The sequence below is a fragment of the Mobula birostris genome, chromosome 1, assembly GCF_030028105.1.
Source record: "Mobula birostris isolate sMobBir1 chromosome 1, sMobBir1.hap1, whole genome shotgun sequence".
Taxonomy (NCBI): domain Eukaryota; kingdom Metazoa; phylum Chordata; class Chondrichthyes; order Myliobatiformes; family Myliobatidae; genus Mobula; species Mobula birostris.
The window spans coordinates 179087760-179104166 of record NC_092370.1 but is presented as its reverse complement, the minus strand read 5'-3'; the positions used below and the strand labels follow the sequence as shown (position 1 = coordinate 179104166).

Sequence of the window (16407 nt, the reverse complement as noted above, 5' to 3'; positions counted from 1 at the left end):
TATGCCTGTCTTTTTGTTGGCTTTGTGGAACAATCCATGTTCCAAGCCTATACTGGTATCCGTCCCCCACTTTTCCTTCGCTACATCGACGGCTGCATTGGCACTGCTTCCTGCACGGATGCTGAGCTCGTTGACTTCATTAACTTTGCCTTCAACTTTCACCCTGCCCTCAAATTTTCCTGGTCCATTTCCAACACCTCCCTCCCCTTTCTTAATCTTTCTATCTCTATCTACTGATGTCAAGCCTACGGACTCTCACAGCTACCTGGACTATTCCTCTTCCCATTCTATCTCTTGCAAAAATGCCACCCCCTTCTCGCGATTCCTCCGTCTCCACCGCATCTGCTCTCAGGATGAGGCTTTTCATTCCAGGACGAAGGAGATGTCTTCCTTTTTTAAAGAAAAGGGCTTCCCTTCCTCCACCATCAACTCTGCTCTCAAATGCATCTCTCCCATTTCACACACATCTGCTCTCACCCCATCCTCCTGCCACCCCACTAGGGATATGGTTCCCCTTGTCCTCACCTATCACCCCACCAGCCTCCGGGTCCAACATATAATTCTCCGTATCTTCCGCCACTTCCAACGGGATCCCACCACTAAGCATATCTTCCCCTCCCCCCCTTTCTGCTTTCCGCAACTCCCTTGTCCATTCGTCCCTCCCCATCCCTACCCACTGATCTCCCTCCCGGCATTTATCCTTGTAAGCGGAACAAGTGCTACACATGCCCTTACACTTCCTCCCTCACCAACATTCAGGGCCCCAGACAGTCCTTCCAGGTGAGGCGACACTTCACTTGTGAGTTGGCTGGTGTGATATACTGTGTCCGGTGCTCCCAGTGCAGCCTTCAATATATTGGCGAGACCTCACGCAGACTGGGAAACCATTTCACTGAACACCTACGCTATGTCCACCAGAGAAAGCAGGGTCTCCCAGTGGCCACACATTTTAATTCCACGTCCCATTCCCATTCTGATAAATCCATCCATGGCCTCCTCTACTGTCAAGATGAAGCTACACTCAGGTTGGAGGAACAACACCTTATATTCCATCTGGGTAGCCTCCAACCTGATGGCATGCACATTGACTTCTCTAACTTCCATTAATGCCCCTCCTCCCCTTACCCCATCCCTTATTTATTTATTATTTTTTCCCCTTTTTTTGTTGCTCTTTTTTCTCCCTCTGTTCCTCTCACTATATCTTCCTCTGGTGCCCCCCTCCCCCTTTCTTTCTCCCTAGGCCTCCCGTCCCATGACCCTCTCCCTTCTCCAGCCTCATATCCCTTTTGCCAATCAACTTTACAGCTCTTAGCTCCATCCCTCCCCCCTCCTGTCTTCTCCTATCATTTTGGATCTCCCCTCCCCCTCCCACTTTCAAATCTCTTACTATCTCTTCTTTCAGTTAGTCCTGCCGAAGGGTCTTGGCCCGGAACGTCGACTGTACCTCTTCCTATAGATGCTGCCTGGCCTGCTGCGTTCCACCAGCATTTTGTGTATTGCAATCCATATACCTGTTCAACTGTCTTAAAAATTGTTATTGTACTTGCCTCAGCCACTCCTCTTGCATCTCATTCCACATGTATACCACCTTTGGTGTTACAAAAGTTGCCCCTTGTATTCCTCTTAAATCTTTCCCCTCTCACCTTAAACCTATGTCCTCTAATTCTTGATACTTCAACTCTTAAGTCCATTTACCCTATTTATGGCTGTCATGATTTTATACACCTCTATTAAGCTTATTCCTTGGAGCAAAGGAGACTGAGGGGCAAAGTCCTAACCTCTCCAACCTCTTCCTATAACTCATTTCATCAATATTTCTGCACTCTTTCTAGTTCAATAATATCTTTCTTATAACAAGGTGACTAAATCTAAACACATTACTCCAAGTGCAGCCTCACCTGTATAACTGTACCACGACCTCCCAACCTTTATACACAATGCCCTTCTTCACCACTTTACCTGTGACTCCAATTCCAATGAAACATGGTACTTGTACTCCAAGGTACCTCTGTTCTGCAACACTCCCCGGTACCCTATTATTCACTTTTAATGTTCTACAATTTTCCAAAATGTAACACCTTGCACTTATCCAAATTAAATTACATTTGCCATTCCTGGACCCACTTACTCTGTTGATCAAGATCTTTCAATAATTTTTGATAACCTTCTTCACTGTCCACTCTACCACCTATTTTAGTGTCATCTTGGACATTCTGATCCAGATCATTGATATGCATGACAAACAATAATGGGTCCAGCACTGAACCAAGGCACACCACTAGTCACTGGCCTCCAGACTGAGTAACACACTGCTAACGTCCACTGATTTATTTGCTCAGGCATATGTGTAACCAATTCACCAGCGCTCCCTGGAGTACATGAAGTGTAACTGTCCAAAGCAGTCTACCATGTGGAACTATCATTGCTTTGCTACGCTTCTAAGAGGCACGTTTACTGCTCTCTAGTCTTCTGGCACCTGACTCTAACAATGATGTAAACATCTCAGCCAGAGTTCTCAAATTTTTCCTGCTAGCCTGCTGCAGTATTCTTGGATACTGGAAATTGTCTACCTTCATTCCTTCTGAGACATACAGCTCCTCCTTTACTGTATCACAGACCATCCCATTTACTTATCCTACTTCCATAGCCTTCATGTCTTCACAGTAAAAATAGCGGAGAAATACTAGACCATAAGACATAGGAGCAGAATTAGACCATTTGGCCCATTAAGTGCTCTGCTATTCCATCATGGCTGATTTATTATCCTATCCCTCTCAGTCCATTCTCCTGCCTTCTCCCCATGACCCTTGACTCCGTTAATAATCAAGAACCTATCAATCTCTGCTTTAAATATACCCATGACTTGGCCTCCGCAGCCCTTTGTGGCAATGAATTCTACAGTTTCGCTACCCGCTGGCTAAAGAAATTCTTCTTCAACTCTTCTAAAGGAATATCTTTCTCTTCTCAGGCTATGGTCTCTGTTTTTTGACTGCTCCATTATAGGAAACATTCTCTCCACATCCACTCTATCTAGGCCGTTCAATATTTGATAGGTTTCAGTGAGGTCCCACTCTTATTCTTCTAAACTCCAGTGAGCCCAGACCCAGAGCTATCAAGCGCTCCTTGTATGTTAACCCTTTCATTACCAGGATCATTCTTGTGAACCTCCTCTGGACCCTCTCCAATGCTAGCACATCCTGTCTTAGAAAAAGGGCCCAAAACTGCTCTCAATACTCCATGTGCAGTCTGACCAATGCCTTATAAAGCCTCAGCATTACATCTTTGCTTTTGTATTCTAGTCCTCTCAAAATGCATACTAACATTGCATTTCCCTTCCTTACCACCAACTAACCTGGAAGCTAACCTTTAGGGAGTTCTGCATGACGATGCCCAAGTCTCTTTGCATCAGTGATTTCTGAATTTTTACCGTGTTTAGAAAATAGTCTACACCTTTATTCCTTCTACCAAAGTGCATGACCATACAATTTCCTACACTGTATTTCTTTGCCCATTCTCCCATTCATTAAGAACCTTGTCCACCTCCTGTAGCTCCACGCAAATGTGTCCCCTTTGGTCATTGAGGGGTCTTATTCTCTCTCTAGATTCTGTTTCCCAAAATATAAACAGAAAAGCTCTTTTAATATTTTTTTAATCTCCTTTGCCAAAGTTTTCTCATGTGACTTTTTTTGTTGCTGATTTCCTTCTTGAGTATACTTTTACAATCCTTGTACTCCTCCAGGGATTTGCTTGATCCCAACCCAACCCATTCCTCCTTTATTCCCAGACAGGATCTCAATACTCTCATCCTTCAGTGTTTCCTGCTTCTAGAAACTCTCAGATCATGCCCTAAGTGAAGCCCCATGCTTAGTAACCCACCAGCTGCCTTAAGATTCCAAAGGGTACTTTCCATTCCATATTGTTTCCTTTCTCATTCCCTTACTGCAGGAAATTATAAATCATTTAATAATTCTGTGGATTTTTTTTTACATTGTTGTGAATGAGAGGACAGTTTGTTATTTAAGTTTAAATTCTCATCTTGGACTAAATGCTAGGAAACCTCCTAAACTCGGTGGCCAACGTTTCATAGTTTGAAAAGATATGACTTCATAGTGAATGCAGTAGCTTTTAACCTCCAGAATTCCCTAAATATAATCTAGCATTTAAGAAAGGAAGTGTGGCAGTCTATCAACCAAAAACCAATTGGGCTGACAATAGGAGGGGAAAATATTATAACTTATTTTGAAAGATACGGTAATATGGCACTTGAGAAACCTGATAACAAGCAGAGTTGACATGGTTTTATGAAAGCAAAGTCATGTTTGACAAATATATCAGTAGTTTTGAGGGTATAACTAGCTGCTAACTAAGTGAAACACAAGTTGAACCATTTTGCCCTGTCATTCAATGTCTTTAATTATATATCGTACTTGGATTTAAAATATACAATTGCTGTTTTTAGAATTCTAACCCTAGCCTCTTGCTTCCTATCAATATCTTAAAAGCTCCAATCACAGCTTCCTTTATTGTTCTAAATTACAGGAAATAGACTTAGTTGCTGTTTATCTTCATAATTTAACTCTTTCTTTAGGTTTCCCTTTTGCACATCTGATTACCTTTAGAAAATCCAAATATACTATATCTCCTACCTTCTCACTCAACAGTACAAATGGAAACATTACGAAGATACAAAGGCAAACCTTCAGTACTGGCATGTGGGCAATCACTCACTTGGGTCCAAAGAGGAAGAGCACACTACCTTCAAAGCACTTAGAATATAGGTTCTAAAGTGAAATAACCAGTCGACATTTTGGTTCAAGACTTTTCAGTAGTACTCTAAAGTAAAATACCATCCTTGTCCATATATTGTTCAGGTGCAGAAGATATCGAGAGGCTAGTAGAACATAGGTTTTTCTGTATAAAGTACTCGAGTACAAGAGGATAGTAATTGTATATCTGTAGGAAGATCTAGTTAGTTCAGTGCAATAGTACGTTTATGCAGCATGCACTCCAAAGCAATACTTCCAGCTCAATGGGTAGTACTCAATATCTATGCTCCAGATGAAGTCTAATCAGATCATTGCAAGGATGTATTTAGCTGGGGAGAATAGTAACCATCTAGGACTAGACTGAGATGATAATTTGTCTTTTTGAAGGATTGGGGTGGGAGGGCAGGACTGTGAATAATTAGAATTATCTACTACAGAGAACTGAAGCTGGCTTGTCATGTTTGGAAAAAGTATTAACTGAAACTTTATGAACACAGGTAATTAAGATAGAGTAGGAAAAATAGTCTGAGCTATATGTTTAACTACACTATTGAATGTGGAAGTGCTGGCTTGAACATCCAGATGGCCCACTCCTAATTATTAAGTCTTAAATTAAAGAAAAAAAAAAATCAATATTTATTATTTATTTATTAAGGTACAGCACGGATCAGGTCCATTCAAGCTGCACCACTCAGTAACCCCCAACTTTGTCCTAGCACAGGACAATTTACAATGACCAATTAACCTACCACCAGAATGTCTTTGGATTGTGGGAGGAAACCAGAGCACCCAGAGAAAACCCACACAGGAAGAATGTACTAACTCCTTACAGACAGTGGCGGGGTAACACTTCCTCAGTACTATACTTAGTAACTACCTACATTCTGGCTAGGATTTTGGAGCAATGTTTGAACCCACAATCCTCTGACTTAGAGGATTGGACATCGTGGAATCATTTATGAAATGTGATTTCTGCATGAAGATATTGAGGTGGGTACTACGCAGGCCTAAACTTTTGAGTTGATGTCCAGCTTGTGAAACACTCATTGGATTTACCGACAATTTTCACCTTAACCTTTCCAATTCCTCCTCAGAAAATCTCTGAATGGAATTAACTTACTAGTTTTCCAAAAAGGGAGAAGCACTTTTACATTGATATGGCAATGATTTGAGACCCAGCACCATAGCTTGATTGAAACTAATGTGTGACCAACATGAACCAACACAGGTGGATGAATGATTAGGTTATTTTAGAAACTATTACAGAAGATAAGGTTCATCACAATAAAATATAATCAAAATGTTTTCTTAACATGATGTTAAAGAGTTTAACAAATAAAAGCACAAATTCTACAAGGTACGGTGTATAGTACTTAGAGGAATGCATCTTTTATTTAAATCACTTAAACACAAAAATATCAATAGAACCATTTCTAAATGTTATTTTAATCCAGAAGGTACACTATTGTATGAAAGGTAACATTACCAATGTTGTAGCCTTTAGGTCCAGCAGGACAGAGTGCAGTGGGAGTGGAGCTTGATGTTGGACTGGAGTCTGTGGCCTTGGGTCTGTTTTTGCATTCCAAGACCACCAAGTCTCGACACTGTTTGTGACAGTTCATGCCACAGTCTGGGTGATGAAAAATCAACAATTAGAAACACAATATTTGCAACAGCCGAGTAATTTCCGACTAGAAAATTGACAGTCTTCAGAAACGCATGGAGCTGGAGGTAAAAATTTCCATGCACAGATAGTAGCCAACAATTTTGCAATGTGTGATGTTGCTTTGGGCAGCTATAAACATAGGAAGGTTTTTTTTTCCTCCAAACATAATTAAGGCCATAAGACATATGAGCAGAATTAGGCCACTTGGCCCATTGAGTCTGCTGCACCATTCCATCATGGCTGATTTATTAACCCTCTCAACCCCATTCTCCTGCCTTCTCCCCATAACCTTTGATGCCCAACTAACTAAGAACCTATCAACCTCTGCCTCAAGTATACTCAATGACTTGTCCTCCACAGCTGTTCATGGCAATGAATTACACAGCTTCTTCACCCTCAGGCTAAAGAAGTTCCTTCTCATCTGTTCCAAATGGATGTTCCTCTTTCCTAAGACCATAGAAACTACAGCACAGAAACAGGCCTTTTGGCCCTTCTTGGCTGTGCCGAACCATTTTCTGCCTAGTCCCACTGACCTGCACATGGACCACATCCCTCCATACACCTCCCATCCATGCATCTGTCCAATTTATTCTTAAATGTTCAAAAAGAACCCGCATTTACCACCTCATCTGGCAGCTCATTCCATACTCCCACCACTCTCTGTGTGAAGAAGCCCCCCCAATGTTCCCTTTAAACTTTTCCCCCCTCACCCTTAACTCATGTCCTCTGGTTTTTTTCTCCCCTTGCCTCAGTGGAAACTCATGTCCTCTGGTTTTTTTCTCCCCTTGCCTCAGTGGAAAAAGCCTGCTTGCATTCACTCTATCTATACCCATCATAATTTTATATACCTCTATCAAATCTCCCCTCATTCTTCTACGCTCCAGGGAATAAAGTCCCAACCTATTCAATCTTTCTCTGTAACTGAGTTTCTCAAGTCCTGGCAACATCCTTGTAAACCTTCTCTGCACTCTTTCAACCTTATTTATATCCTTCCTGTAATTTGGTGACCAAAACTGAACACAATACTCCAGATTCTGCCTCACCAATGCCTTATACAACCTCATCATAACATTCCAGCTCTTATACTCAATACTTTGATTAATAAAGGCCAATGTACCAAAAGCTCTCTTTACGACCCTATCTACTTGTGATGCCACTTTTAGGGAACCTGTTATCTCTGGTCCTAGACCCATCCTCTGTAGGAAATATCCTCTCCAATTCCACTCCGTTAAGGTCTTTTAATTTTCGATAGTTTTCAATGAGACCCCACCCTCCCCTCATTCTTCTAAACACCAGCAAGCACAGGCCCAGAAGGGAGTGATGAATACAGGGCCTTAGTGGAGGACTTTGTCAAATGGTGCAAGCTGAATCATCTGCAGCTCATCATCAGTAAGACAAAAGAGATGGTGATGGACTTTAGGAAGACCAAGCCTGCACTGTTACTATTGATGGTGAGGATGTGGTGAGGACCTACAAGAACCTGGGAATACGCTTGAGTGGAGCACCAAGACAGAGGCTGTATACGAGACTGAGGGCCTTTGGAGTATGCAGGCCTCTCCTTCACATGTTCTACCAGTCTGCTGTTGCCATTGCAATCTTCTATTCAGTGGTGAGCTGGGGCAATGGCATCAACATGGGTGATGCCAACAGGCTCAATAAACAGACTAGAAAGGTTGGCTCTGTTATAGGAGTCAAACTGGACACTGAAAGCTGCAGTAGAACAAAGGACCGTATGGAAAATCCTGGCAAATCTAGACAATGTTTCTCACCCTCTGCATGCCATCTTGGCTGAACATAGGAGCACTTTTGGTAATAGACTATATTACTTCAAAGAGCGCTATATGAGGCCATTCTTACCGTCAGCCATTAGGCTCCCTAATGAGTCAACCTGTAGCTGGGGAAGTGATGATCCTCTCCTATTAGACCATTTGAGGTAACTTATTTTTTATTCTTTCTTCCTTCTCCTCTAATATTTGTATATCTGTGCACTTGTAATGCTACTGTGACACTGTAATTTCCTTTGGGATCAATGAAGTATCTTCCTATCTATCAGATGCTCCTCATACGATAGCCTTTTCATTCCCAGAATCATTCTAGCAAAACTCCTCTGAACACTCTAATGCCAGTACATCTTTTCTTAAAGTGCCAAAAACTGCTCACAATACTCCTTTACCAATGTCTCATAAAGCATCAGCATCATATCCTTGCTCTTATATTCTAGTTCTCTTGAAATGAATGCTAACATTGAATTTGCCTTCCCCACCACCAACTCAACCTGAAAGTTTAGGGAATTCTGCACAAAGACACCCAAGTCCCTTTGCGCCTCAGATTTTTGAATTTTCTCTCTATTTAGAAAATAGTTTACACTTCTATTGTTTTTTCAACAAAGTGCATGACCGTACACTTCCCTACACCATTTGCCCATTCTCCCAATTTGTCCAAGTTTTTCTACAGGTTCCCTGTTTTCTCAGCTCCATTTGACGCTCCACCTATCTTTGTATCATCTACAAACTTGGCCACAAAGCCATCAATTTCATCATCTAAATCGTTGGCATACATCGTGAAAAGAAGCATTGCCAATATAGACCTCTATAGAATACCACTTGTCACTGGCACCCCAACCAGAACAGGCCCCCTTTAATTAAGTGCTGTACAATTTTATAGCCTTTAAATACGATTAGAAAAATGTTAGGTATTTCACAAAACATTTAATTAGTTTAAAAGCAGCTAAGGTAACTGCAGTGTCAGGATATATAAACTAATAATACTTGCACAAATTTATTTCATTTTGTTATATTTGTTGTCTAAAGGCTCATTCTTCCTGTTCCTAGGAATATAGAGAAAATGTAAATATAGGTGTCTCCTTTCAATGTTCTGATAGCATTGTTAAAATTTGTAAATAATGCCAGGAGGTCTCTCCTTTGTTTTATCAGCCTGTATTGTATGTTAGCATCTCAGTTAAGGCATTAGTAGTGGTAACCGCACACACACACACACACTCACACTCAGAACTTTCACTGCATCAGATTGGTCCCAATACTGAAAATGAAATGACTGTGTTCCATATCACTATGGTTAATTAATATTTTGTGTTTACTGATTCACAACTGACCTTTGATCTTGTGCCTAAATATTTTCAGTCTCTGGAGTGTTTTGAAGTTATTCTACTTTGTCTGGTAAAAAAAAAAGTAAATTGCTGCATCTAAAACTGCAGCTTTGGAATTATTAACCTGCACTGGTAAAGGGGAACTGATCGAAAGTATCTATAAAAGATTTACCCTGATACTGTGTGGATTTGTTGATCAAAAGCCCACCTTGGGGTGAAAGGCTGTAAGCATCTCATTGACTTCACCAAGGAGAAAGGAAATGCAGTTTGTGATAGAGCAACGCCCAGTGGTCGTCTACTTCGAATATTTATTATTGTATTCCTATCACCACAGGTGCTTCCTGATCTTGTGAGTTACTTCAGCAGCTTGTTTTTCAGATTTGTAGCATCCACAGTTATTTAATGAAAGCTTTCCTTTAAAAAGATAACTTGAGATCATAAAGACCTTTGTAATGAGCTGACCCTAGCCTGCCCTCGTTCCCTGCACAATACCTGCTGCTGCAGCTGACCTGGATTCATAACTCATCTCATGAGGCATAGTGGCAATAAGTAGCCACAAGACCCTGGGTGCCGGATTTGAGGACTTGCTCCAGCTGTGCAGATATGTCCATTTTGGCACTGTCAGGGGCCTCCTTCTGATAGTCAAAGGCATTTAAACACAGTTCAGATTGGTGTAAATCATTTTAAAAATGAAACAAATTTATTTGAACTGCTAAAATTTAAAAACAAGGATTTAAAGGGAAAGGAAAATAAATGATCTAACTCAGCTTTTTAATCAAGGTCGGTGATCTGTTTAAGTAAACTGTATTATTCTACTTCTGCCTGGAACGTAAAGTGGATCCAGCTGCTCGACTCAGTGAGATTCCAGCACACTGGCCTCTAACCTCCAGTTAATGTCATTTGCCTATTGCAAGGGGCAATAGTGACAGTTAGAGCCAACTGATGGGGACGTCATCAACATTTCAGTATGAAACTGTTGTAATAATCGTTGTCTATCAGTTCAAGCATGATTATGCTAGATAATTTTAATGACCATTACAATAATTAATTCCTCATAATACCAAACTGTTTTTTTCTCTTATGTTGTACATTACTTTGCTGATAAATTGATTTTAATTTGTTCCCTTTGGTTTGTGAAGCCATTGTCAATTATTCATACTTTAACTATTCATGCATTGGCAAAATTGTAGCTGTGCATTGCTTGATTTCAATAAGCTGGTTAACAAAATCCAGTTTGCTATAGAAATATCAACCAGAGAAAGCAGTTTCTCAATTAGTACCATTCCTCAACGGAATTTGTAAAAGTGATTCCACTAATGCAACAATTTCACAAAAGTATTTGCATAAACTTGTTCTGCATATTGAGAGATTACCAAAATGCTTAAGCATAATTAACATGTTTTTTGAAGAAATGTCATTTACCTCTGCATCTGTATCCTTGTTTAATGACACCCCAGATCTGCAAAGAATAAACAGATGTTACCTTGGTTTTGTAAATTTTAAAGAATGAATAGTTAAACCTGTAATTGGACAATCAATTGCATTTCCTGAGAACTAGCCAACAAGGTAACATTTATTCACCATCTCTATATATCTTGTGGACATTAACATCAATCACATGATGTGACAGTAGAACTGGTTGTAGCCCAAGTACAATGATGGTAACATCGTTTCTCTAAAGTTGGGTTATTACAACACTGTTACAACTCTAATAAATTTCCAGGTACTTTCTCACAAATCACATGATTTAACTAATTCAGATTCACTGCATGTTCAAGTGAGATTTTAATTTACAAACCCAGCATGATTACCATTAAAATGTTTTATGTATTATCTAAGTGCTGCTGGAATAATTACTTGTCAAAAACTATCTGGCTATTTTACATCTGATTCAGAGACAGGCCAGGAAATGATGGGAGAAAATTGCTTACAAATCCAGCACAATTGTCACAGAAGGTAGGCTTCAGATATGTTGTCTCTTGGAAATTATGGAGAAAGCCTTGGACTGACTTTGAGAAGATGGAACTGGACCTCATGAAATATGCTGTAATCTCCTCTCTGCTTATTAGTCCTTCACTGGAAAACGAGAATTTTTCATTAGTGCAGCTTTTACATACAAGTGGAACAAATATTTAACTGGAGCTCTGTGTAAACTATTTGGTAAAAATGGTAGCAAAAGCAGACTTCAGGCTTTGGTAAAAATTATAATCTGCAATAATCACTGCAAACTATACTTTCTGCCACATTTTAAATAACGCACAAGTGAGAACATTATTGAGTACAATTAAGCTATGCTGTCATAAACAAACCTGTACTTGGGCAATCATTCGTGTGACACTCAGGAATAAAACAGTGCTGCATGATGACATTGATTTACTTAATAGAAGAGTCAAAGATGTGTGCTTAGCTTACTATATTCTGTGTGCACTTTTTGAGAGTAAAAGACAATTGATGTAAAGATGTAATATGTTTTGCTTCAGAATTGGGTAATATTCACTGTTTTAATGGCTGCAATCTGCCTCTGGATTTTTGTGAGTGCCATTAGCTGCTGGCTTTTTGGCCACCATTTTGGTGCTGTACAGGTGCGGTGAAGCCATTAAGCTGTAAATTTTACTTCTCTATTGCAATAGTAGTGAACACTAAGCCGCATGTTAAACTCCTGACCATGAATGGATTTAGATTTCTGATGCAGGATAAGTAATGAAAAACCTTAATGGTACTCCTGTCAAAACTGACAAAAGTTTTCAAAAATTTATCATGCTATTTTAACAATTGCTGATGAAACACAAATGGACTGAGTTCAAACACACCAGTAAAACCCATTATGCCATAGTCTTCAAATGGTAATACTTAACTGTAAAGACAGTAGTGATATTCTTTTAAGTACATTTCTGATTCTTTGCTGAAATGGCTTGCAGAGAACTGGCCTACTAAGAATCCATTTTTAAAAATATAATGTCAGATATACTCCTGTTTTCCCTTTGTCAAATGTTGCTTAAGAGAATGTGTTGTATTTAGACTAATAAACCAAGTGTGAATATAGTGGTGGCACACTTATTTCACTATCTCCGTTCTCCAGTATCAAGCATTACAATTACTGTGTAAGCCTGCGAGTATTGCACTTGTACAGTTGGCCTACAGGATATACAATGAGTTGGTTCATGTAGACCTTTGTTAATTTAGTGTGCCAGTTTGTTGCTTCACATGTAAATTTGTTCATTTCTTTGCACTTAGAATTTTCTGTATCCTGCTAAAGACCTGAGTGAGTCATGCCTATATTTATAGAAATAAATACTTGTTATAATTGCTAAACAAAAAATAATAGCCATGCAAGAATGGTGATGGTGCTGTCTGTGAAGAGTTTGCATGTTCTGCCCATGTGTTTCCTCCCATCTCCTAAAGGGGTCAAGGTAGGTTAATTAACTGTAGTGACATACTCGAAAGGGTTGTGATTGATGGGAATATGTGAGCAAATTGATTTGCAGGGATGTGGTGAAATAAGAGGGAGCACGAGTCCAATGGATTTGCTTCCCTACAGCTGGTGTGTGGAGATTGGGGGTGGGGGGGGGGGGAGATAGCTTTTGTCCATTCTTTGTAAGATTAAGGTACTCAGTATAAATCATGGAGATTTTAGGGAAGGAGCAGAAAAGCTTGATTCAATTATGGTATGAAAAATTGAGGGCTATTGAGGAGGAACTGGGGCAAACCTGCTTCCAATGAAAATAGGGTTTAATGCAAAGCCATAAGGTAATTAGGAAAATCACCAAAGGGATGAAGGAGAAAATCTTTTGTTTAACCAGTGAACAGTGAGTTGAAGGTGAGGGAATAAGGAAATATGCAACACATGGTAAAATTTGGAAAGGAACGTTGAAAGCAGGCCTGGAAGATGAATTGGGATATTTAACTTAGTACAAATTAGTTGCAATGAGATTTTTTTCCATCTACAACTATGAATTTAGACAGATTAGATACAGAAAGAAAAAATGGAGAGATTGAAATGAGAATCTCAAAAATAAATTTCTACCTTCCAACTTTATTCTTTTCTGAATTGAGAGTGAGTTGCATTGAACGAATACATAATGATAGATTTTGTCATTTAATAGTGGTTTTAAATTATATTTGCAACACAATCTTCAGCATTTTGAAGCCTCTCAAGAGACTGGGAGTGAATTCCTCTTGTTAAACTAACAAAGCATTTTCACACTTTGTACCTGGCAATTTCTGACTCCATGACTCTTCTTGACACAAACCGCTGGAATTCTACAGATAATGTGTGACTTTATTATAGACATAGAATTTGTTATCAAAACTATCACATTCCAAGGGAGTTGTTTTCCTTATTCAAGTACATAATCAACAAAGCCATAGAAAAAGAGCAGGGGAATGAGAATAATGGGTTAATGCTTTCAAAGACCTGGCATGCATCTAAAATGTCTTCCTTGAATACTGTTGCATGCGTGTGTAATAAAAGTACAAACTCAAAAAAAAACTGGGATTATGATCTGAACATTTAACTCTTTCAGTCATACTAAAAACATTCAATTCTGTTGGAATGCATGCTATCATACTTTCGGGACATTTTACACCATTGTGAAATTGCTTTACCTACCAATCTTTATCCATAACGCAAAAGGAAAAAGGAAAACTGGCAGCAATCTTTTCAAATTCCTCCTGTGAGATATAGCCATCCTGATCATGATCATAATTTTTAAAGACTGACTGCAGAAAACATATAAAAGACTACAGTTATTATATACTCAATTATAATAATGAACAACCTTGAATAGTACTAGTAACTAGGTTCACATTAAGGTTGAAAGGGCAACTTTGGGAATGATATCTAAAAATGTTATCTTAAATGTGGAAACTGCTTTAAATGTAATTGTCTTTATCCAAACCAAATATTAAGTTTGTGAAAAATAGGAGCAAGTGTTGGCAATAATGCTAGTTAAGCTTGCTCTGCCTTTTAAGATCATGGCTGGTCTGATCTTGACTCACTTTTCACCTTTTCCCGATATAATGCTCAATTCCCTGCTACTTGCAATTTCTGTCGAATAGCTTTAAACATGGTCAAGGTTTCGACCACCACACCCTCAAAGAAATTTTTCCTTATCTTGAATGGGTGAATGTTTATTCCAAATCCAAATCCTCAAATGGTTGGCTTAATTTAATATCAGAGAATGTATACAGTATACAACCTGAAATTCTTACTCTTCACAGACATTGATTTGAACATCGTCACCTGTGAAATGAAACATCCTCTCAGCATCTAAACAACTTCCACCCAAACCCTCTCCTTCAGAATTGTATGCACTAATAAAAAAGATCACCTCTCATTCTTCTAAACCCTGCTGATTGCAAGACTAACCCACTTGTTACAGATTCCCATTACTGAAATTGGGAAAATCATTCACCAGTTGCAAATGTTCCACAGGATTAGTTTGATCTCTATTCCTGTATTCTACTTGGAAAAAGCAGTATTATTTTCTACTGAAAGAAAATTCACTGATGTGATCTAATCTTGGGAGGGGACTACAACTTTCACCCAGTCTTCAACCTTTCAGAGGGCAATGTCAGTTTTCACCAATATTCTTCACCTCCGCTATGTTGGAAAATTGTGGCAGCGCTCACTCTTGGCTTGTTGGCTTGAAGATGGGCTGTGGCCAATGACAGCTCAACTAGGTTAGTGTTAGTGGTGCATGGGTGCCCTCTGGTAAAGCAACGACATTTTTGGTAGGGGGAAAACTCACGTCAACCATCCGTTGAACATGTTTGCTGACAGTCTTCGGATCAGGCTTTGGGGATATTCCAGGAGCCCAGTCTGCTACAACAGGTGGTTTGCAAGGAGTTGTAGGCTAAATAAAATAAAGTCCTATAAGTTACATTGCAACGTATGTGTGGGAAAAGGACATGTATTAATGTGATACAGTAGCTGGATACTTGAATCATCAAGCGGTTCTGACAACCTGATACAATTTCAGACAATAGTAACCTCCTATTAATTTTGTGGAAGCTATATGTATCCAAGAATAATTATATGTTGAGTCTTTGCTAATTTAAACTGTTGATGGCCATTGTTAAGTCATAAATCTGGTATTCCTTTTTAAACAAGTGTTTTATAATTATTAAATAATAAAAGAATGTATGAATCTATCTTTCAACAGTTTCCAGTTCTCCATTATATTAAAATAAGTATTCCACAGCCTCAAATATTATAAACTAAAATTATCATAAGGATAGGGATGCCAAAATACGCACTGGATAAGTTCAGCAGGGTCTTCAATCTGAAATACTAGCTCTGTTTTTCTTTCCACAACTGCAGTCTGGCCGGTTTAGTGTTTCCAGCATTTATGGTTTTTATCTGTTTTTATTGCAGATTTCTAACATCTGTAATGTTTAAATTTTCAGGTACTTTGGACCGTTTTAGTCTTCATATTATAAAAACAGACAGGAAGACAATTGAGAAACTGCAAAGAAATTACCAGCTAAAAAACCAAGCAGAGATTTTATCTGCTGATATTGGACTAGACAGAGGCCTTTGCTATAGAATAGAGAAGACTGAAGAATTTTACAGGGTGCATGTCAGAAGAAGTTTTCTTAGCAGGTCAAAATTATAAATAAAAGACAGCCAATAATGAATTCAGTAGGATGTTCACAAGAAACTATTTTATCTAGTCAATTGTTAGAATATGGGAGTAGTTGCCATCAGGAATATCTGAGATAAATGGAACTGGGATGCTGACTAAATTCAACACTGAGTAAAGAACAAATGGAGCGGAAAGAATCAGCCCTTATAGCACACCTGCACTGTTAGTTTACACTAATTCTATTGTTTTTCTTTGGGAAAGAAACACCAAAAACCCAGCAAC

General features: G+C 39.1%; 1 protein-coding gene across 4 annotated transcripts in view; it reads right to left on the bottom strand.

Moving 5' to 3' along the window:
• LOC140201979 (RAS guanyl-releasing protein 1-like) overlaps positions 1-16407 on the bottom strand; it is a 175902-nt gene that overhangs the window by 6689 nt on the left and 152806 nt on the right. For all 4 annotated transcript variants that reach the window (XM_072266856.1, XM_072266870.1, XM_072266849.1 and 1 more), the window contains 5 exons: positions 15289-15393; positions 14148-14257; positions 11470-11614; positions 10961-10997; positions 6253-6396 (listed from right to left, as the gene is read on the bottom strand). In XM_072266856.1, coding sequence (XP_072122957.1) covers positions 6253-6396; positions 10961-10997; positions 11470-11614; positions 14148-14257; positions 15289-15393 — 541 coding nt within the window. The remainder of the gene's footprint in view (positions 1-6252; positions 6397-10960; positions 10998-11469; positions 11615-14147; positions 14258-15288; positions 15394-16407) is intronic.